At 42.3% G+C, this 22,450-nt stretch overlaps 1 protein-coding gene and 1 long non-coding RNA gene across 8 annotated transcripts in view; both read left to right on the top strand.

Moving 5' to 3' along the window:
- The window catches only part of c5 (complement component 5), a 42,241-nt gene that overhangs the window by 10,072 nt on the left and 9,719 nt on the right, over nucleotides 1-22,450 (top strand). Inside the window, exons 9-34 of one of the 3 annotated variants that reach the window (XM_031302141.2) lie at nucleotides 3,798-3,930; nucleotides 4,967-5,082; nucleotides 5,174-5,362; nucleotides 5,770-5,973; nucleotides 6,065-6,277; nucleotides 7,982-8,131; nucleotides 8,246-8,372; nucleotides 8,515-8,580; nucleotides 8,710-8,901; nucleotides 10,568-10,652; nucleotides 11,315-11,400; nucleotides 12,626-12,765; nucleotides 12,938-13,171; nucleotides 15,918-15,978; nucleotides 16,094-16,183; nucleotides 17,141-17,353; nucleotides 17,432-17,507; nucleotides 18,330-18,486; nucleotides 18,623-18,727; nucleotides 18,946-19,117; nucleotides 19,995-20,119; nucleotides 20,556-20,636; nucleotides 20,756-20,908; nucleotides 21,832-21,894; nucleotides 21,995-22,085; nucleotides 22,308-22,347. In XM_031302141.2, coding sequence (XP_031158001.1) covers nucleotides 3,798-3,930; nucleotides 4,967-5,082; nucleotides 5,174-5,362; nucleotides 5,770-5,973; nucleotides 6,065-6,277; nucleotides 7,982-8,131; nucleotides 8,246-8,372; nucleotides 8,515-8,580; nucleotides 8,710-8,901; nucleotides 10,568-10,652; nucleotides 11,315-11,400; nucleotides 12,626-12,765; nucleotides 12,938-13,171; nucleotides 15,918-15,978; nucleotides 16,094-16,183; nucleotides 17,141-17,353; nucleotides 17,432-17,507; nucleotides 18,330-18,486; nucleotides 18,623-18,727; nucleotides 18,946-19,117; nucleotides 19,995-20,119; nucleotides 20,556-20,636; nucleotides 20,756-20,908; nucleotides 21,832-21,894; nucleotides 21,995-22,085; nucleotides 22,308-22,347 — 3,362 coding nt within the window. The remainder of the gene's footprint in view (nucleotides 1-3,797; nucleotides 3,931-4,966; nucleotides 5,083-5,173; nucleotides 5,363-5,769; nucleotides 5,974-6,064; nucleotides 6,278-7,981; nucleotides 8,132-8,245; nucleotides 8,373-8,514; nucleotides 8,581-8,709; nucleotides 8,902-10,567; nucleotides 10,653-11,314; nucleotides 11,401-12,625; nucleotides 12,766-12,937; nucleotides 13,172-15,917; nucleotides 15,979-16,093; nucleotides 16,184-17,140; nucleotides 17,354-17,431; nucleotides 17,508-18,329; nucleotides 18,487-18,622; nucleotides 18,728-18,945; nucleotides 19,118-19,994; nucleotides 20,120-20,555; nucleotides 20,637-20,755; nucleotides 20,909-21,831; nucleotides 21,895-21,994; nucleotides 22,086-22,307; nucleotides 22,348-22,450) is intronic. The other 2 variants (XM_031302142.2, XM_035998903.1) reach the window with 2 other exon arrangements.
- LOC116051649 lies at nucleotides 20,947-21,825 on the top strand. Of its 5 annotated transcripts, none has more exons than XR_004896692.1 (3): nucleotides 20,947-20,999; nucleotides 21,096-21,229; nucleotides 21,287-21,825. It is a non-coding gene; the product is annotated as an uncharacterized LOC116051649 (long non-coding RNA). The 5 variants fall into 5 exon arrangements; XR_004896693.1 differs by having other exon boundaries at nucleotides 20,948-20,999; nucleotides 21,096-21,152; nucleotides 21,192-21,825; XR_004896691.1 differs by having other exon boundaries at nucleotides 20,949-20,999; nucleotides 21,058-21,229.

A 22,450-nucleotide genomic window follows, 5' to 3' on the forward strand; every position in this document is an offset into this window, starting at 1 on the left:
CGTATACTTGGCGGCCAACAGATTTTCGTTTTGAAAGGAAAAAAAACAAAAATGAAAAACGGCCAGTTTCCCAATTACCATTAGTAAATAGGAAAACAAAAAACGGAAAACATTATTCGTTTTTTTGTTTTGAAAAATAATCTCGTTATCCGATTGTCTTTGATGTATTTGTAGATGGAACTCGGAAATTAAAATGTGCGTATAATTCCTCTGTCAGTACCGTAGACTGTATATATTACAGTCTATGGTCAGTACCCAATCACCGCCTGTAAGATCCGTTCTGCGCATGCGCATAATTACGTAGTAGTAGTAGTAGAAAACTAACAATGTCCCTGTGCGATTTGTACCACGCATGCGTTGAAACACTTTACAACCAAACATCACAACTTTTTTATTAAATCTTTTTTTATTAAATCTTTATTATACAATAGTCATAGCTACAAACAATCGAAACTTGTCACTGATCCAAAACCGTGTAGCGACGTCGTTGTTGTGTTGTTTATGTTAATGTTTTTACCTTTAATACTTCGTCTTGACTAATAACCAAGACTCTCTATTATTAATGCGATGAAGTGTAAACGTACATAAGTGTCCTTTTGAAGACGGGATGACAGCTCTCCCAGCCACAACTGCTGTATACCACTATAGTAGCAACATGCTAACGGCAGTAAACACTATAGTAGCTACATGCTAACGGCAGTAAACATGTCATCTTAGCTGGCAATGTTGTTAAATTCTCCCCAATTCCGGGTCACATTACTGCTGAAACATGTCCGATTGTGTAGTGTTTAGTCTGCGATTTTTGACGTTAGAAAGTGCTGCTTCGTTCCACTACAATCTAACATTAGCATACTCATAGCTAACTATCTAGCTGCATGCTAACGCGACATAGCGGAGCATATATAGCTAGCTATATATGTACTAATAAAGGCTTCTAAACCAAATACTAAACAAATACAAATACAGTAAAGTGACTGGAATTTGGGGTGAAATGTCCAGCATTAAGCTACATAATAGTTTGCTAGGAGTTAGCTGGTCTCTCACAGAGATCTCATTTGTAGCCCTGTTTTTACCTGATACTTTCATAAAAGTACAAACACATGAAATGAGAGGTATACACATGCTTACATTTTATTTAAAGCATGGTTAACCTGAAGCAGGACGGAGTCATGACTTAAAACACCAAAGCAAGGCTTCTAGCTCAGGCTAGCTAGCGTTAGCAAATTACCTTCAAAGTTGCAAAGAAATGATGAAACGTAAAATTTGAAGCCTTTATTTAATTTGCTACATGGTGCTCTACTGGATGGCCGGACGACCCTCCGTATATAATTAACAGATACTTTAGGCAACTCCAGCAAACACCTTGTAAACTTCATCTCCGTTTTTTGTTTTTCTATTTACTAATGGTAATTGGGAAACTGGCCGTTTTTGTTTTTTGTTTTTTTCCTTTCAAAACAAAAATCCGTTGGCCGCCAAGTACACGGACCCTTCACCATACACTCCTGGATTTCATTTCTGGTTGGCATTTCCTTAAACCAATCATAATCGTCTTGGGCGGCGCTAAACTCCTCAACTACTCCTTAACTATTCAGGGGTGGCCTCTAGCTCACCCAGTAAGAGCGTTTGGCCCATGTTGACTGAGTCCTGCAGCAGCGCAGGGTTCAAATCTGACTTTGCTGCGTGTCATCTCTCATCTCTCTCCCCCTTTCATGTCTATCCACTGTCACTACATAATAAAGGGAAAAGCCCCAAAAACTAGGCTAATCTTTAAAAAAAAAAAAAAAAATTAACTATTCACACAATACAGTAATGTGAGCTATATGAATTAGCTGGATACATGGTTAACTCTAATTTGCTCTTACCAGTGTATCACCGTGTGTATTTTGCAATCCCTGCCAACCAGTGCTCGAATTACGTGGGAGCCAGAGGGAGCCGAGCTCCCATAGACTGAGGACTGGCTCCCATGAAAGCAACAAAGTCAAAAATCTGAGGGGGTCTCTCACATCTGAAGGTGTCTGCCATATATGGCATTGTAATTTAATCTTAAACAACGCTTATTATCCATACCTGTACAGTCTCTTACCATTAAAGACGTTAAATTAAAATATAAAATATAGGCTACTACGGGACGTAGACCTGAGCCTACCCTACGCTCATGAACGCAGCATGCCTGTACTTCACCACCACACCACTAGGCTATGTGAGCAAACCGTATAGGCTACAATCGATTTGACAGCACACGCAAGTCCGAAGAAGTCACCTTGCTTTTAGCTTAATGTGCTTTTGAGGTGAATACCACCAAAACATCTTAAATAAATAAATCTGTAGCTATCCTCTGCCATTCAGAGCTCCGGAAAAGTTCCCAGATATTTTGAAACACCTGTCAGCAATACAATGCAATCTCTGATGGCGGAATATTCAGTGAATAGGCTTCCCGATAACATCGCAGTGCAAATTCCAAAATTGTTTGTCTATTTATTTCCACGGTTCAACACACGAGACGACTGAACACCCAGGTGTTGTTATCACTACGTGTACATTATAAGACTAGAACATAGTTTGGCTGCGCAATGGCTTTATTCATTTCTGCCAGTTAGTGCTTTTTCCCTGTGTAGAAGTTAAAGACTACATGCATTATTGTGTTTGACACTGAGGATATCTGAGACGGTGGTCTGGTTCAAATGAGTTACGTTTTATTTCATTGTGAAATTGAGAATGACACTCAGACTAAATCGTTTAGTCTGTTTCTTTGTATTGCGAAATTGAAATGAAATATGGACTATTACAATCAATAATATGTTGAATTTAATTAAAAGGACTCCATTTCTGTGCGTGTGTCAAGATAATAGCCTAGGCCTGCCGTGCGCATATACTGCGCAAAAGCACCACACTTTTTTATGAGATAGAGAGACCCCCTTAAAGACAAAAAGATAATTTGAGCACTGCTGCCAACAGTCCAAAATTTGTCAGTTAGATAGTAAAACATATTCTTTGTGGATCTTTACAATCATTCCTCGAAAGAACCAAGCAGACCTGCCTTGTTGCACAATCCAAATTTTCTTGAAAAATGTGCCATTTTCAGTGTGTAACGTTAGCTTACTAGCTCAGAAGATCCAGAATAGAGGAATATAAACGAATTCCACTTTTTACTTTTCTCATCTTTAAAAAAAAAACAGTTTCTACCAACAATCACAGTAAGAGTGAGAAAAGAATAGTTTATAAAAATGTTTATCTAGTTTGTCTTTTTAGAATTCTAATTTTGAATAATAATCTTGTCAGGATTGAATGCAGCCTGAAGAAAAGACAATAAAGACAATCGGGACCAAAAGAAAAATTACACGCAACCTTTTTCCACATTGTTTTTAAGAAATATTATGAAAGTTTGGATTTTTCAGGCAAAAGTGTGGGATATAATATTATCCTTAAAAGAGTGGCTCTGAGTTGTCATACAACTCTTGTTTTCATGGATGCAAAAAAACGCAGAAAATCAAACCTGTTATGAAAATTTTAGTTACGCATGTAAATTTCTGAGTCAAAGTGTAAAGGTGAGGATGGATTTATTGTTAAACGTGCAACAGTTTCGGCCAAAATATAAGGACTACTGTGATATTTGACACTTTCTGATATTTGATGCAGCCGTCAGATTTCAGTCAGTGTTAACAAAGAAATATATTAAGGTTTAATACCGAGTACTAGATATGTGTTAACAAAAAATGTATTTCACTGCTTATCCACTCCTTAAAAATAGCATGTATATAGTTTTACGTTTTGTTGTCAGCAGTTTTTGTGTCTTTCAGTTGTCCCTGACAGGTGAAGTGGACGTGACTGTGAACATGGAGGAGGTCCTGTCCAAACACGACGGACCAAAAGACCTCAACACTCTGGTGGGGATGTACCTGTACATCGCTGTCCTGCTTCAGGAGAACACAGGTACACACATTTCACCTTCATCCCAGTCTTAAAGATGACATTACAAGATAAAGACTTTGGCTGTATTAAGAACTTACATACTACCGAGGAACGCAGTGTGTATACTGCGTACTGCATTTGTCAGTAGTATGCAGTATGAAACTGTAAAATAAATTTTATTTTGCAGTATGCAGGCCAGGCTTAGCAGGTTATAGAAAGCTGAAGTAAACAAGTTGTTGAGACGGTTTCAGCACTTTGGTCCAATGCATGCTGGAGTTTTTTCCAAATCAGTACAACATCTGGGTATTTTTGGCATACTATATTTTGTTTGCATACTGCATGCTACATTTTTGCCAAATCAGTACGCACTGGTGGTATACAGTAGTAGGCAGTTTTGAATACCGCCTTTGTCGCATAGTGACAGGATATCATGTTTACACTCACAGGTGCTCCCCCTCCTCACCACCAAGGGGGTAAGCGAGCATCCGGAAAGCGTACCTTCTATGGGGAGATTCTGAGGCTAACAAGCCATCACCTTCTGCTAGCATTCCATTGGCTCCCATTCATTTTGGCGTCACTTTGACAGTGAATAACTTTACATCTGAAGAGTTTAAAGACTCTATTTGTCCATTGTTTATATCTAAAGAAACACGACAATGTATTAAAGGCTCCATTACTTTGAGATTACTCCTTTAAGAAAAGTTTATGTTGTTAAATAATGAAGTAGAGGTAATGAGGTATACCTATATTCACAGGGCATGGGGAAATTATACAGGCAATGCAAAAAACCCATCTCAATCTCCATCTCTGCAAGACTCGGAATGATTCAGATTTCTCTTTGTACAGCTACCAGAAGACTTAAAAATTTCAGACAGGTTTTTTACGTCACATCTACGTCATCAAACTCAGTTTGAGGCTGCACAGTAGCTGCACAGTACGCTCAGCTATCACCAGAAAAGGGCTTCTAATTGACTTCACTGGTCTCCATCGAAGTCTATGGCGCCGCTGTCCATTTCTTTTACTGTCTATGTTCACCACACTCCTCTCTGTCTCTCAGGTGGGATCACTCAGGAGGCGGAGTTTGCTGCAGTGAAGTTTGTTAAATCACCTTACAGGCTGAGCCTCGTGTCCACGCCGCCCTTCATCAAACCTGGACTTCCTTATAACATCCAGGTGTGTGTCTGCACCGTCACGCTCACACCTGTTCAACTGTAGCTTGGTCAGGAATTAACTTTAATTCAGTGATTTCATGATATCTCTGCAGGTGCTGGTGAAGGATCACCTGGACAAACCCATCAACCGGATGTTGGTTCGTATGGTGGAGCGACAGCTGTTCAAACAGGGGATGGGGAGCGAGGTCACCCCGAATCCCGACAGCTCCAACAGCCAATCAGAAGGCCTCGCTATCTTCATATACAACGTACCAAAAGAAGCAGTCCGAGCAGTGCTAAAGGTGAAGAGGAGGAAGCCGTCTTTCTGTTGATTACTCGTTTTCATGTTATTTATGTTTTTTTTACTTTTTGTTTTTGTTGCTGTTTACTTGCAGTTGTTTACTCATCTTCTTCCTGTTTACCTCTTGTTGTTTACAATACTTTTCTTTACTTGCTGTTATTTACTTGTTTATGTGTTGTTCTTTACTTGAAGTTTACATGTGTCACCATGTTATTGTTTGCTTGTTGTTTATGTGTTGTTTGTTTGCTTGTTGTTTTTAATTGTGAAAGTTAACTTTTCACTTTTTTTTTAAACAATTGTTTCCATGTTGTAGTTCTTGTTGTTTATTTGTCTTCTTCATGATTTTTTTAGTTTACTTGTTTACACATTTATGTTTACGTGTTGTTTTTGTTGTTGTTTACTTGTCAGTTTGAGACGGCAGACCCCACCCTCCCAGCAGCCAGTCAGGCTAGTCTGACTCTGGAGGCGGTGTCCTATCACTCCCCGAACCAGCGTTACCTGTACATTGACCCCCCGCTGCCCGGCCAAGGCCTGGAGGTGGGACAATACTCCAACATCAAGGTGTACTCGGCCATGCCCTCCTACGTGCCCATCAGAGCTCTCAGCTACCTGGTGAGGAGACATCTGATCATGCACGTCGTCTATGTTGTCCTGTTTCCATAGTTACTGATGACCACTAATGATCACTCCTGTGTCCCCTCAGGTGCTCTCTAAAGGGAAGGTGGTGTATTTCAACAGTCAGAAGTTTGTCCGCAGCGGCGATAACAAACATACTCTGAGCTTTGAGGTGACGACCTCCATGGTCCCGTCCATCAGACTGCTGGTCTACTACATCCTGTATGGAGAGGGGACGTCCGAGCTGGTGGCCGACTCCGTCTGGCTGGACGTCAGCGACAAGTGTGTCAACGGACTCAAGGTACAACAAGACAAGTATTTTATTCTGTTACTTCTCACTTGATTTATTACCTCAACAAACATTTTCATAACGAGTTTATGGTTTCAAGTCTTCTTAACTACATATAGCAAATTATGGTCCCAGGGGGGCGTGGCTACATGCTGACCTGTTAATCAGGACAGAGGCTTAGCAATGCGTATCCATGGCCCTGTATATATTAAAATAGCCGTGAACTTGTTTTTGGGTGTTTACGTCTTAAACTTTGACTCTCTCACTGTGTGTTTTCACTTCATCAAAGTTGATTGTAACATTTTGGTCGCCTAAAAATGTCTTGTTTAGTGTTCTGCCAACCAAGCTAGCTAGTTAACGCTAGCGTTAGCTGGTAAATTAAGGGAAAGTTTGCAGATTTTCTGAGTACTGGTGTAGATGCAGATGAATGGTGCCAGTACCTGGAGGTATTACGGAGGTTTACCCGTTGGTAAATCTCTACTGGATGACTCGCTTTAGCCGGTTGAAGATCGGCAACTTTACCTTGTTAGCGTTTAGCTTAGCGCAGCACCATTGCAACCATAGACAACACTGGCTTAGCCGCTTCATCCTCCCCAACTCCACCCTCTCATCCAAAAATCGGCATGTGCGGTTTCAAAATAATCTGGTGTGCCACATCGCCAAACTCCAGGCTTCAAAATAGCAGTGCACAAACCAAGAGTCTTGCATGAATTACTTGAAAGCAATACTAAGTACAGGTAGGCCTATCTTACCAGAAAATTACTTTGATAGAAGTTAAAACTCACCGCTAGAGACCTCCACTGGCCGAGCCGGTTACTTCGGTTTAGTACTCCTGCTAACTTGAATGTGGATTAAATGATTTAATTGTGCAGCTCTTCTAGACTTTCCAAATGTTATTGGACTGAATGGATACATTTCTGATAGTGAAATAAGTTATTTCACAGGGGTTGTGACACTCAAAAAAATGTATCTACTGATTTACAGATGTCTTTATCATGTTAGTTTATGGGAAAGAGTCTTTTTGGGCCCCCATGGCATCACGTGACGGACATGGAGGTTGTAATTCCCCTGTTTGGGCGCTATGTCAAGTTGACTTTAAAGCCGGTGCACTTCCAGGGGGTCTGCTTTGCCGAAACTATGTAAAATCAAAGATTCTCTGTAACTAAAGATAACGCATTACACGCTGCCTCAGTGGTATGAAACGGTACACACTTCCTGTCTCCTAAGTGGACGTAGCCTCATTTGTAAGTGTAGTGAACATCATGTGGATAGATAAAAAGTCATATTTGCATGATGTATTTATATTTTTTCTTGCTAACATTAGATATTTACACACCTAAAAGCCATCTCCAGTAGAGTTGCAGTAACTTTGGCGGCGACGACGCGCTTTGAGCTCAGGCTCATACACGGCAGGGGCAGAGTACTCGCTGCGGGGCAAGGAGGCATTTCGTGGTTCTTTCAAAGAGGACTGCAACTCAGTGATTGGTGGGCGTTTTTACAGGATAACAGCAGCTACAGATAAGGGATCTTTTTTGCTCCTTTTTAGAGCCCTTATTGCTGTCGGGGTTCATATCATATCTTCACAGTATGTGCACTTTGAATTAAGTATGTATTGTATTGTGTGTGTGTGTGTGTGTGTGTGTGTGTGTGTGTGTGTGTGTGTGTGTGTGTGTGTGTGTGTGTGTGTGTGTGTGTGTGTGTGTGTGTGTGTGTCAGACTGATCTGTCATATCGTGCTCGAGTCTACAAACCGAAGGAAAACCTCCGGCTGGACATCGGGACCAATCAGGAGGGTCTGGTGGCTCTGTCTGCTGTCGACTCCGCCATCTACACGCTGCGACCCAACTACAGGGACCCCATTAGCAGGGTAACAGAGAAAACATACCATTTCACCTCAGAAGACATTTGTTATAGTAATAGTGTGTGAATATTATTTGAAGTTCTATGAAACAGCAGTAATAGGAAGTATGGTGGCCTGCAGGTTATGAGTCATATCGAGCAGAGTGACCAGGGCTGCGGGGGAGGCGGCGGCAGAGACATCGCAGATGTATTCCGATTGGCTGGCCTTACCTTCATCACCAATGCTAACGCCCACCCGTCAAACAGCGGTACGTCAATCAATCAGTCAATCAATCAATCAATCAATCAATCAATCAATCAGTGACAGTGCTTTTGAAGTGATTTGAGTTTGTGTTTGTGTGTGTGTGTGTGTGTGTGTGCGTGCATGCGTGTGTACGTGCGTGTGTGCAGAAGGCGCGTGCACAGCAGTCGTGCGTCCAAAACGAGCTCTGACGGAAGAGGAGAAGACAAAGAAAGGTGAGACTCAACCTTTGAACATTTTTTAATGAAACCAGTATGACTGATTCATTCAGAAACACATTTCCTGTAGGCTATTAGTTTCAGAACCAAACAGGTAGGTAACAGTGTGTCTGCCTTTCTGTCCAGCGGAGAGTTACGGTCCAGTGAAGTCCTGCTGTGAACTGGGCATGAAGTATATCCCAAAGAGTGTGACCTGCCTTCAGTACGCCGTGCAGAAATTCAACAAATACCCTCGCTGCAGACAGGCCTTCAGAGCCTGCTGTGAGTTTGTCCAGCAGAACCTGGACCAGGACCAGAACCTCATCCTGGGACGCCACGGTCAGTCTGGACTCATCACACCCTGATCACACACTAACACACACTGACACAAAGACAGTTTACGGATGTCACAGCACAGGAAGTCTACATAAAGTGAAGTTACCTCTTGTGGCCGGTAGGGGGCGCCAAAAACCTGAGGGTTGTGGTATTTTGTAGCTACGCAAGATTGATTGATTGATTAAAAACACATATACCACTGTACTGGAGTCATTACATACCTAAAAAAAATGATAAAATCACAATAAAGTCCAAATCCTAATTCCCATTGTGGTCTTCAGTCTATAACACTCAACAAACCACAAGATTAAACAGCACAGCAACAAGACAACAAGTGCAGAATATACAATCAATATATAAATAGCAGTGGGGTTGCTATGTCAACATGCTCTTTCTTTCTTGGCCATAAAAAAATTTGAATTAAAATGAAATATGCTACGTACAAGCTCTCAGTTTCAGGTTTGATTCCACTGTACTGCTACCCTGGACGTCACCCCGTGTATTGTTGTGATTGGTCGTAGTGTTATCCAATTGCGTGCAGTGAGATTTTCAAATGCATGCTTGGTGCCGCCCCTCGAGTTGGGCCATTTTCATTACTCAATGCCAGACCCTTAATCTTCCGGATTTGGGTCTGGATTTCCAGGCTACTGTACTGTTGCCCTGCAGATACATGTGTTTATGCCCATTAGACTGTTGAATCGAAAATAAATGAAAGTGGCTATAATTCACTCTTAGCAGTGAAAAATAATGAAGTACTTTGGTACCAAGTGTGATCAGCATCTTCATATAAATGATGACTTGTTACAACCAGATTTTTTAAATATACAGGATTGAGATGTGCACGTGGACTTTTACAACCCATTTTCCTCCTGCTGCATTTAATCAGCTCAATGTGAAATTTGACTTTTGTGCGAAAATGGAGGCGGTCAAACATGTTTTTGCTAATCTGATCAATGGATGGGTTCGGATCCTTTTATTAGTTTCCATGCAGTCAATGTGCTGAACGATCTATTAGCAGCTCCTGTTTGCAGTTTACTGATGGATGTACAGACTATTATGAATAGATTACATTTATACTGAAGAAAGCTTAAAACATGTGTGTGTTGTCTTTATGTCTGTGTGTAAATGTTTCACTGAGTTATGAAGAAGAGAAGGACAGAGAGTATTGACTCTAATTTATCTTTGCCTCCCCTTCGGCTCTGCAGCGCCCCCCTGTGGAGGCTTTTGTTCTTTGTACTGCTGAATGTCCATGTTTATTACAGACCATAATATCCATGACTCCTGTCCTGAACGAGGACTTAAATTAAAGAGGAGCACATGGCTCAGTGGGTAGAGCAGGCACACATATACATAGAGGTTTATGCCTCGACGCAGTGATCCAGGGTTTGAGTCCGACCTGTGACGATTTCCGTCTTTCCCCTCTCTCTCCCATTTCTCACCTAGCTGTCCTGTCAATTAAAGGTGGAAAAGCCCAAAAAAATAATGTTGAAAAAATAATAATAATAATTAAAGAGGAGCACAGTGAAGGTTTCATTCCCACCTCCTCCTGTGATGTTCATCCAGTCTGATTGACATTGAAGTAAAGCTGTGTGTGTGTGTGTGTGTGTGTGTGTGTGTGTGTGTGTGTGTGTGTGTGTGTGTGTGTGTGTGTGTGTGTGTGTGTGTGCAGCAATGGGTGTTGACTTCGACGTGGCTCCTTCTCTGGTGCGGAGCTACTTTCCGGAGAGCTGGATGTGGGAGGTGAAGCCCATCAGGTGACACAAATCAAACTACTACTACTTAACTTTAGTTACTTTACAGATTCAATTAAGACAAACTAATCAATGATGATGTATTATTATAGATTAAACTACCTAGCAGTGCATAAAGTAATTGAATGTTGTCCAACTTTAGCAGCTGCAACAATAAAGTGATAAACACATACTGTATATGCATCAATAATTATAATACAGTGATATATAATATATGTTATTCTGCATAATGAGTACTTTTGGTACTTTAAGTATATTTTGATGCTTTTGTACTTTTACTTAAGTAAGATTTTCAATACAGGGTTTTTACTTGTAACAGAATATTTCTACAATGTAGTGTTACTATTTTTACTGAAGTAAAAGATCTGAGTACCACTGAATTAAAAAAAAAAGCTCCAGTAAATTAGGGGAGGAGTAAAGTAATGTTCACCAAAGATTGTCACAGTAAATTAGTCTAATTTCTACACCAGACTTATCTAATTTAATTTAATTAGATGAGTCTGGTGTTGAGAACATTTCCTGTTAGACTGAAGTCAACCAGAGGGATTTTTAAACTGTTTTTATGAGTTATGATCTATAAGTTAAAGAAGAACGCTGCAGGGATACCATTCACCCTTTTCAATACGGAGGACCTTTCTGAATGTGTTTGTATTTGGTTTCATTAGTAGTTCAGGTCGATTGCTGGTCAACAAGCGTCTACCAGACTCTCTAACCACCTGGGAGATCAGGGCTATCGGCATGTTCAAGAACGGTGAGATTCTTTACCTCCTTAATGTTCAACATCAATTTCTCTTCTAATACTTAATTTAATCCATTCATTAATAGGAGAATAGAGCTCCCATTTGTTCATTTCCATCCATCCTTCATCCTGATAAAAGTCTTACTTTTCCACTACAGGAGTTTGAACAGTTTCAAGAGAAGCTGTATGAACTCTTTAAACAGCTTGAATAGCAGGTGTCTAAGCTTTGAACTAGTGCTGTCAAACGATTAAAATATGTAATCATTAATTGCATTAATGTCATTTTAACTCGCAATTAATCACAATTAATCGCACATTTTTATCTATTCTAAATCCTTGATTTCTTTTTGGCCCATTATTTTTTCTCATTTTAATGCTCTTATCAACATGAAAAAGTGGATCGGCTTGCTTTGTGCAAATGTTTTTTTAAAGTTTTTATGAAGTGATATTTCAGACTGGACATGCTGCGATGATAGCTCAGTTCACAACGACAAAACACACAGATCACTTTGATATTGTCAAAGGAACCATTTGGCAACTTTTTAAAAGTATACTTTCCATTCAGAATCTTATTGGCATCCATTTTGGCGTCTAGCGCTCACCATCCACTCAAAACGTAACGTTAGCCTACTACTCCAGCCTGTTGTTTTGTTTCTGGTCTAGCTAGATCCGGTGTGGTGTTGTAGTTTTTCTAACGTTACTAGTTGTTGCAACAGCATGTGAAAAAAACTACAAAGTTTGCTAGGCCAAAAAGAACGTTAATCTCGCAATAAAAAAATTTACACCGTTAAAATGGGTTTGCGTTAACGCCGTTAATAACACGTTCAACTAACAGCACTACTTTGAACTAAACTTTCCTGTTTTGTTGACATGTAAACTAAAGTATACTCCACTGGGACGGGATTCAAACCCATGCATGCAAAGCACAATTCAAAGCACAATGGCTTAGCAGTTCATCACCTTAACCACTGGGCCACCTCGTCATATAAGTCTAGTCAAGTCGTTCTGTAAATCATTTTAAACATGAAAGAATATGGTCAGTTCAGTGGAGAAAACATTCTTTTTAATAAACATTACAAAGCGAAATCTGAAGGAAAGCCACATTCCAACACTGCAGAGGGAGTTTTTGGTGTTCACAAAAATCAAGTGACGTCGGTTAAGTCGCTGAGGGTTCAGGGTTTATAGCCTTAGCGGAGGAGACTGGACCAAGGTGTTTGACCTGTGTGTGTCTCTGCAGGTATGTGTGTTGCAGAGCCGGTTCAGGTGTCGGTCAATCTGCCGCTCAGTTTAGACGTCCCACTTCCTTACCAGGTGATCAGAGGAGAACAGCTGGAGCTGAAGGGCTCCGTGTACAACCAGCAGCCCGACAACATAAAGGTACCAACCACAGTATACTACATCTCCCAACATCCTCTGCTGGGAGCTGTAGTTTAGTGGTGTGTAAACATGGTGATGATTGTTTTATCTTTGGTAAATGACAAAAAGTTTCCTTATGTTTCTCCCTCTTGTTTCCTCCATCTTGTCTTCTCCACCTTCCTTTCCTTCTCAGTACTGTGTGACGCTGACAGCCGGCCCGGCGCTGTGCCTGCAGCAGTCCCAGCCGGCTGCCGGGGGGACAGGGCTGCACTCCACCGCCTGCAGGTGGAGTTACCTGGCTGCAGGGGAGGTGGGGCAGGTGACCTTTACTGTGCTGGGCCTGGAGCCTGGAGAACACACCCTGACCTTCACCCTGAAGACATACCAAGGAGGCACAGACATCCTGGAGAAGAAGCTACGAGTGGTGGTACGAATGGATGAATGAATCTCCAAGAGTGTTAAAATATTCCACCTGGTTAACACTCATTTGGTGATTTGCAGGTCAAAAGAAATATCAGTTAGAACTGGACTACTGGTTGAAACACGAAAGTCTTTTAGCGGCCGGGTTATGTATAAATGTAGATGGTTATATGAAGAAAAAAACATGACATACAATTTTTACATTTTACTTAAACAAGATTAAGATTTAACAGGGTGATTGTACCTGGTTTGAGTACTTGAGTTGCCTCTTCATCCCAGTCATCTCTCTACTGTCAAATTTCTACTAAAGGCATGAAAATGCCCCAAAAAATACTTAAAAAAGAAAAAATGTTACATGCACAACCCTCGATAATGTTACATTAACTTCAGTCTATATCCTTGATGTTCCACTTCCGGGATTGTTCCGGTGCCACCGGAAAATCCACCGGATTTCACTCATTTAGGCCGGATATCCGTTGCCTTGGGCTTTCTTTGTGTTGGCATTTTAAACTCCGGTGGATTTATGAGGACTATGGTTAACTGCTCCTCAGATCTCTGCAGGGTAAATCCAGACAGCTAGCTAGACTATCTGTCCAATCTGAGTTTTCTGTTGCACGACCAGGGCATGAAGTTAACTTTTTTGACCACCAGCCACTGTGGCAGGTGGATTTTTAAATCCACCTGCCACAGGGACTTTTTACCAGCCAGTTTTTCTTTTTTTTGCGTCATAAAGGTGAAAAACAGGAATTGCTGTGTCTCTATGATCCTATCCTGTCCTATTCATGGTAGCCTACCGGTGGACATTGCGCCGTCATCACGTGCTGTAGTATGGGGGCCCTTGATAATCCTGCATAGGGGCCAGGTGTTGGCTCGTTACGCCACAGCATATAAGAGATGAGATGACTGACAAAATCAGGAGTAGCCTACGCGCACCACAACAACAACAACAAAACACTGGTGAATGTGCACCATAACACATGAATGTTTTTTGTATAGTTCTTAAAAATAAAAAAATAAATAAAAAGGAAACTTGTTTTGGGGAGAATCATACTTATTACTATTAATTAATTACTCTGGGCTGAGATTTTCTAGGACCCTTACCAAAAAGGCTCAGGATGCTGCAAATGTTGGTAAAATATGAAAAAGGCTGGTGGATATGAACATATCTGTCATTGTTAGTGGCTTGTTGATCTTTACATTGTTAGTTAATTTCCTATCCTGGCCTGGGACACACATTCATACGGTTTAATAAAGTACTTGTTGGACTTTAACTTATCATTGCACTTACAATAACGAGAGTAGCTGTCCTCAATTTAGGTCATCCTGTACGTCTCATCTGCGTTTTTTCCTGCATCCACCGTGTGCGTTTGTGTGTGTGTCTGTGCGTGCGTGTGTTTGTGTGTGTGTCTGTGTGTGTGTTTGTGTGTGATTGTGTGTGCGCGTCAGTCGCGGGGGAAACGGAGCAGTCCCGCCCGCGCAGAGAGCCGACAATTTGAAACAGCAGCCGCTGACTTTATAGTGAAAAAAACGTTACAGCGTACATTGATGTTAAAATGTATACATGTTGGCAGGACGGTCTGAAATGTTTTACACGGTCTTTCGCTGTATGTTTTGTTGGTAAATGTGAGATGTTCGAGTCACACACACGTCTCGTCTTCATATCAGAAACTAGGAAATTAATTTTACCCGTTCTCACTCCCGCTTGGTCAGTGGCTGCACGTGGGACTGCTGGGATTGTGTGAGTAATGAAAATGTGATAGGGGGCCCCGGCTGTCAATCAGTGTCTTCCAGTGATGCGGGCCCCTAATTGGACCAGGCCCATAAGCAACCGTGTACCCTGCTTACCGATAGTTACGAGTCTGAATCACTCAATTCTCATTGGCTACCCGCCAATGTGGCAGGTAGATTGACAGTTTCACCCGCCAATCACAAAAGTTACCCGCATTTGGCGGGTGGGCGGGTGCCAATTTCATGCCCTGTGCACGACTAAAATAACTTTTAAACGTACACATGTTCCACCAAAACAAGTTCCTTCCGAGCCTATTTTGCAGCGGCACCGCAGCTTTTCTCCAGTGCTTAGCACCGCCCAAGACGTTTGTGATTGGTTTAAGGAAATGCCATTAAATCAGAGAACGTTTTCCTTCCATCCCCGAATGCCATGTGGAGTAGCCAGCGCGCTTTGGAGGAGAGTCTCATTAACTTTAACATACCTTTTTATTTGTTGTTGCTAATGTTCACTGGGACAGTTGTATTATTTTTTCCTTCCAAGTACCACCAATGTTAGCAAACATTACTGAAGGATACATATCGTTAGTGAAGTAGTCTCGCATTGCCAGACCTATCTCCACACCACTGTGTCAGTGATGAAGTATGGTCTGGCTACACCACCTATCTATTCTGGGATAGGTGAAAAAACAGCTCTGGCTTGTTTGTATTTCTTTAAACAAATCACAATCGTCCTGGGTGACGCTAAGCCCTGATAGCAGAGATAGTGAGAAGGGAGGATGTCAGGCTTTATCCCAGCTATGCACATCCATTGAGCCATACTATTAGTGAAGTAACACCTGTTGCTTATCAGGGCAACAGGTGAATCAAGTTTTAGGCAGAGGATACAGATTTAGCCGTCAGAAATCTGCAGTGTTATTACAGACCCCTGCGTCGAGGCACAAACCTCTCAGTATATGTGTGCCTGCTCTACCACAAAGCCAACCCAGCCACGAGATTTACCTTTTTATTTGATTTTGTGTTTCCAGCCTGAAGGAGTGAAGCAGGAGGATTTTTCTGGAGGGAGGCTGGACCCACAAGGACTCTACGGTACATTTCCTCTGTCTGATCAACCAGTCTGTGTGCGGCTGATCTGCTCTGACAGGAGATCCGTGTTTGTTGAAGTCACTCTGTTCTGTGTTGCTGTGTTTTCCTGCTGCTGTAGGTTCAGAGAAGAGAACAGTGCAGCTGAAGAACAAACTGCCGTCCAACATCGTTCCCAACACAGCTGTGGAGAGGATGCTGACTATCAACGGTAAGACATAAAGAGATACTGTAGTGCTGACATACAGAGCTTCAGCTGGAAACAGTTCTGAGGACTATGGTTAACTGCTCCTCAGATCTCTGCAGGGTAAATCCAGACAGCTAGCTAGACCGTCTGTCCAATCTGAGTTTTCTGTTGCACGACTAAAACAATCTTTGAACAAGCACATGTTCCACCAAAACAAGTTCCTTCCCGAGGCTATTTTGCAGCAGCACCATTCTAGGATCAGACCTTTAGGATGTGACACGGATACTGTAAAGTGCCTTGCAAAAGTGTTAACCCCCCCTGCTAAATCAGTAATTTCATTATATATATATATATATAATCTGAGCTAGCTACGGAACAACGTCAGTTTACGTTTTTAACTAAACCTGACACTTTATAAGTCACAGTAATAACGACCAATTTGACACAATGTTCTAACATTCATCAAATTTAGTTGCTTAAGTTTTAACTTGGGTTCTAATCTGCGATTTGAAATTACCTACTTCTTCTCTGGGGATTACCAATGTTAAACTTCACAAGTCTGGCACAACCACCTCCAATTGGCCAAAACTATGTTTCTGTTAACCCTTTCCTTGACTGGGTTACAGGTGCATATTGCATTGGATACAGCGACACAGGATATTAAACCTGTTTCAAGCCCTTTGAACCTGTAATTGTTCACAAACTCTCACTTGAAGCACCAAAAATGATAAAAAAAAGAGGGCTGAGATGAAATTTATGGGGCTTGAAAAAGGGTCTAAAATCGCCCATGGGCACCGTCATTGAGTCCGGCGCTTAGTGCAGCCCAAGACGATTGTGATTGGTTTAAAGAAATGCCAATAAACCACAGAACGTTTGTCTCCCATCCCAGAATGCTGTGTGGACTAGCCAGACCTTCCTCCGCAGCGCTGTGTAGGAAGGTCTGGCAATCTATGCATGTGATGTGTGTGTTTTGTCTACCAGGTGAGGTTCTTGGTGATGTCCTGTCAGTGATTCACAGCCCTGAAGGCCTCCGACAGCTCGTCAACCTGCCAACCGGATCGGCAGATGCGGAGCTCGGTGGCCTTCTTCCCCTGGTACTGTTGTATCAGTACCTGGAGACGACAGCACGCTGGGACGTCCTGGGAGAAGACATCCAGAAGAACTCAGCAGATCTGAGACGGAAGATCCGAGACGGTGAGGAGACGCTGAAGAGACACTGAGGGTGACCTAAGGAGGTTCCCTTCCTGTATTTACTGTGTACTGTGTGTGCAGGTCTGGTCAGTGTCAGTTCATTCAGAGGTGGAGACTCCAGCTACAGCATGTGGGTGAAGAGAGAACCCAGCACCAGGTCAGAACACAAACACCAAAAGTATTATATTATAAATAAATTAATTAGGCAATAATATATAAATACATGTAAATATAAATATATGAGTCAATATAGTTCAATAAATAAATAAATAGGTTTTGCTTTCATTTATTTCAGGGGACTTTTATTTTCATTCTCTATTTATTCCCACTTCTTATATTCAAATGAAGGGGCGTGACTATCTCAAAGATTCAGACAAAAGCAACTAGCTACAGCCATGCGTTGTGCCGAAAATCAGAAAAAACGAATAGCTAATTAGCCTGACAGAAGCTGACGAATCTGACAAGAATCTCCTGCTTTATTTGCTCTGGCAGATGCTGGCGATGCCAGGCTACTAGCTAGTTGCTCTTTATTTATATTGTATTAAAAGGGCGTCCCATACTTCTCAAACTCAGTATGTGTAGGATTTATTTCTGCTACGAACCGGTGCCGTCAGACACCGCCTACCAAGAGTCTGGGTCTGTCCGAGGTTTCTTCCTAACAAAAAAGGGAGTTTTTCCTTGCCACTGTCCCAATAGCTACTGCTAATGCTTGCTCTTGAGGCAACCACTGTAATAGTTGGGGCTTCGTAAACTACAGAGTGTGGTCTAGACCTACTCTATCTGTAAAGTGTCTCGAGATAACTCTTGTTATTATTTGATACTATAAATAAAACTGAATTGAATTGAATTGAATTACTTCGGTTCCATCTGATGGTCAAATGAAGTTTGACAGTGTGGCAAAAAGCAACGCCCACTCAGAGGACACCTCTGATACATGTCTGTCTGTCTGTCTGTCTGTCTGTCTGTCTGTCTCTCTCAGGCTGACAGCCCTGGTGGTGAAGACCCTGGCCTTGGCGGACATGGTGGACCCTGTGGACCATCAGAGCCTGTCAGATTCTGTGTCCTGGTTGATCCGCAGCACTCAGCAGCCGGACGGATCCTTCGCTGAGAAATCCCCCAGATCCAACAATTTCATGGTCAGCAACACTCCTCTTCTTCTCTTCTCTTTTATCTTGTTTTCTTATTCTTTGTTTGATCTTTTACTGAGTAACCCTTCCTCTCAGGGTTCCTCTGTGTTTTGGATAAAGTTAAGTGTTTTCTGATTGGCTGCAGGCTGCAGGGATGGATGCGGTCGACCAATCGGTGTATTTGACGTCCTTCGTGCTGATCGCGTTATACAAAGCCACGAGCATTAAAGACCCCATCCTGCAGCTTCGGGTGAGAGCACACCTACATCTTCTTCCTTCTCCTCCTCCTCCTCTCTTTTTCTCTTCTTTCTCCTCCTCTTCTTCCACCTCTTCCTCCTCTTTCTCTTCTTCCTCCTCCTCCTCTTCTTTCTCTTACTCTTCTTCCTCCTCCTATCTTCATCCCTGTCTCGTCTCTTCAACCTCCTCTCCTCTCTTTTTTCCCTCACCTCTCCTCCTATTCTCTTTCAGTTCCACGATGACAGCATGAGCTCTGCAGCAAACTACATTTCCCAGCATGCCCCTGGTGTGAAGAGCGTATATGTGCGTGCGGTGGCGACCTACGCTCTGACCCTTCATGACCCTAACAGCATGACGGCCTCCGAGCTGCTCAGCAGTCTGGAGAAACTGGCTCGAGACAAAGGTGCTCGTTTTGTGTTGGTCCTTTTTTAAATCAAGTGAAGTCTGATGAAACTTTAAAGAACATCTTCATTGGTCACAAGCAAAGTGAAATCATTTTGGGAAGTTATATGCATATAGTATGTCATTTAGTACTACTGTTAGAGAGAATACCAGAAGAAATGTTGTACAAAGTTAAAACAATACAAATACAATTTACAAAAAAATAAAAACAACAATAAACCCCAATAAATAAAATTTTGCAAGTCTAAAATTCCAACAATAAAACCATAACATTTTAAAAATCAATAAATACAAGTCAATTGCATGGAATAAAATAGAAGAAACAGGGATTAAAAAAAAAATGTAGAAATCAATTATTAAAACGTAAAAACTAAAGCTATAACAATAGTCCAAATTACAGTAAAACCTAGATAAAAAAAGACAGGTCTTTGATTTCCTTTTAAAAAATCCAGAGAGCTTTCCATTCTAACATCCATAGGCAGTGAGATCATAAAACCGAAGTCACTCTCACCAGTACTTTTATGGGACACATGAGGAACATTTACTAAGAAACGCGGTGGAGGGCCTTGGTGATCTGGCAGGAACGTAAAATGAAAAAGTCTCTGATCTAAGAAGGTAACAAGATCATTCAAAGCTTTATAAATAAGTAAAATAATATTTAAAAAAAAAAAACAGTAAGACAAACTGAATTTGATCAAAAGGTGGCTGTAAAAACGTGTTAACATTTGAAAATAGAGAGATGGATGGTTTTAGTTTTAAGCAAATAATATTTTAAGTAAGGGATCTGCACTGCTGCTTTTCCCTCTCTACCTTTTAAAATTAAAAAATAAAACCGTGTGTGTGTGTGTGTGTGTGTGTGTGTGTGTGTGTGAGAGCAGGCCACCCTGCTGTGCTCAGGTACTGGCAGGAGTCCAGCGTAACAACTAATTGGTTGAAACCCGACCAATCCAGCGGTCTGACGGTGGAGATGACAGCGTACGTCCTGTTGACTGTGCTGCTAAAGGTGCAGCTTCCTGTCTGTTGTCTAATTGTCTCCCCCCCCCCTCCTCCCCCCCAAACATCATAAATCTTGTCTATGCTGCCCTCCAGTGGTAACTTGTGATGTAGACGTGTACTTTGGGGTGTGTCAGTACACTGTGACATTCCTAGTTAGTTACTTTTTATAAGAAACTGCTGATAATAAAAATATAATTTTAAATGTCGTTTTTTAAAATGTAGTGAACTGATTTAAGATAAGTTAAAGTTCTTTGTTTGTCATATGCACAACAATAACATAGAGGCAATCAGGCTCCCTCCAATAAGAGAGAGTAATAAGCTCACTGCAACACTTCAGTTTTATATGTGGTAGTTTATGAGAGCCTGATTGACTCAGCTAGACAGATGTAAACAAACATTACTGATCAGAGTCAATGATCTTGACGTGCTGTTTTGTGTTAAAGGGGAGACTCCCCTACGCCAACCCCATCTTGTCCTGGCTGACCCAGGATCAGCACTACGGACAGGGTTTCTACTCTGTACAGGTACACACACACACACACACACACACACACACACACACACACACACATACACAGATGTTAACTGGGTGACTGTTGACCTCCATCCTGTCGGTCTGCCTGCCTGTCTGTCTGTCTCTTAGGACACAGTCTTGACTCTGGAGGCGGTGATGGAGTACAGCAGAGTCGTCCCTCGAGCTGTCCTCAATCAGGACATCAACGTCCGCTACAGCAAGAAAGGAGACCTGGGACGAGTCCACTTGAGCCAGAGCCGACCTGTCGCCACGCCCATCCAGGTGAGAGGGAGACAGACTCAGGATAGTGAGACAGGTGAAGGACAGTGAGACAGGTGCAGGACAGTGAAAGAGACTCAGGAGAGGGAGACAGGTGCAAGACAGTGAAAGAGACTCAGGAGAGGGAGACAGGTGCAGGACAGTGAACCAAGACTCAGGAGAGGGAGACAGGTGCAGGACAGTGAAACAGACTCAGGAGAGGGAGACAGGTGCAGGACTGTGAGACAGACTCAGGACAGTGAGACAGGTGTAGGAGAGTGAACCAAGACTCAGGAGAGGGAGACAGGTGCAGGACAGTGAGACAGACTCAGGACAGTGAGACAGGTGCAGGAAAGTGAGACAGACTCAGGAGAGGGAGATGGACTCAGGAGAGGGAGACAGGTGCAGGACAGTGAAAGAGACTCAGGAGAGGGAGACAGGTGCAGGACAGTGAACCAAGACTCAGGAGAAGGAGACAGGTGCAGGACAGTGAGACAAACTCAGGAGAGGGAGACAGGTGCAGGACTGTGAGACAGACTCAGGACAGTGAGACAGGTGCAGGACAGTGAACCAAGACTCAGGAGAGAGAGACAGGTGCAGGACAGTGAGACAGACTCAGGACAGTGAGACAGGTGCAGGACAGTGAGACAAACTCAGGAGAGGGAGACAGGTGCAGGACTGTGAGACAGACTCAGGACAGTGAGACAGGTGCAGGACAGTGAACCAAGACTCAGGAGAGGGAGACAGATGCAGGACCGTGAGACAGACTCAGGACAGTGAGACAGGTGCAGGAAAGTGAGACAGACTCAGGACAGTGAGACGGACTCAGGAGAGGGAGACAGATGCAGGACAGTGAGACGGACTTAGCAGCCAGGTCCGGTGCTGCCTTGCTGTGGTTAATAACCTTCTAAACTGTTTCTGTCTTCCTGTTTTTTTTCTTCTCCCAGGTGACAGAGGACGATGACATCACCGTAATCACAGGTTATGGGAAGGGCGTGTCTAATGTGAAGGTAGGCGTGGTTTAATACAGTGTCCTAGTGGTTCACTGGACATTTTACTCGTTGTAAATGTCCCAGGATGCCCTTTGACTTGCCCCCGCTTTGTTCCCAGATGAAGACAGTTTACTATCAGACCACCTCGCCCGCAAAGAATTGTAACTTTGACATCACTATAGAGGTGGCGGGCCCCGAAACCTCCGACAGTAAGTATATAAGTAAATAAACTTTATCGTCATTACACTTGCTTACAATGACACAGTGTTCCCTAATAGTGCAACCTGCTAAAGATAACAAAAAATATTCATAACATAACTGTTAAGTAAGTTGTTAAATTGGGATAAGGCATCTTGTATCAGTCTACCTACATGTCTGTCCAGCTGTCCGTCTGTCTGTTACCAGAGTCAATTTCTTCTTCTCCTTATCAGATCCCAGTATGCGTGCTCCTCACTTGGTCGCCTGCGCAAAGTGAGAAACCTAAAACTCATTACTTAACGTCTTAACCAAACTTCACAATTTAACTTTACACGTTTACATGGAAGACATAATGTCACTGTAAATATAAATACAT

Source organism: Sander lucioperca, chromosome 2 (genome assembly GCF_008315115.2).
Source record: "Sander lucioperca isolate FBNREF2018 chromosome 2, SLUC_FBN_1.2, whole genome shotgun sequence".
Taxonomy (NCBI): Eukaryota; Metazoa; Chordata; class Actinopteri; order Perciformes; family Percidae; genus Sander; species Sander lucioperca.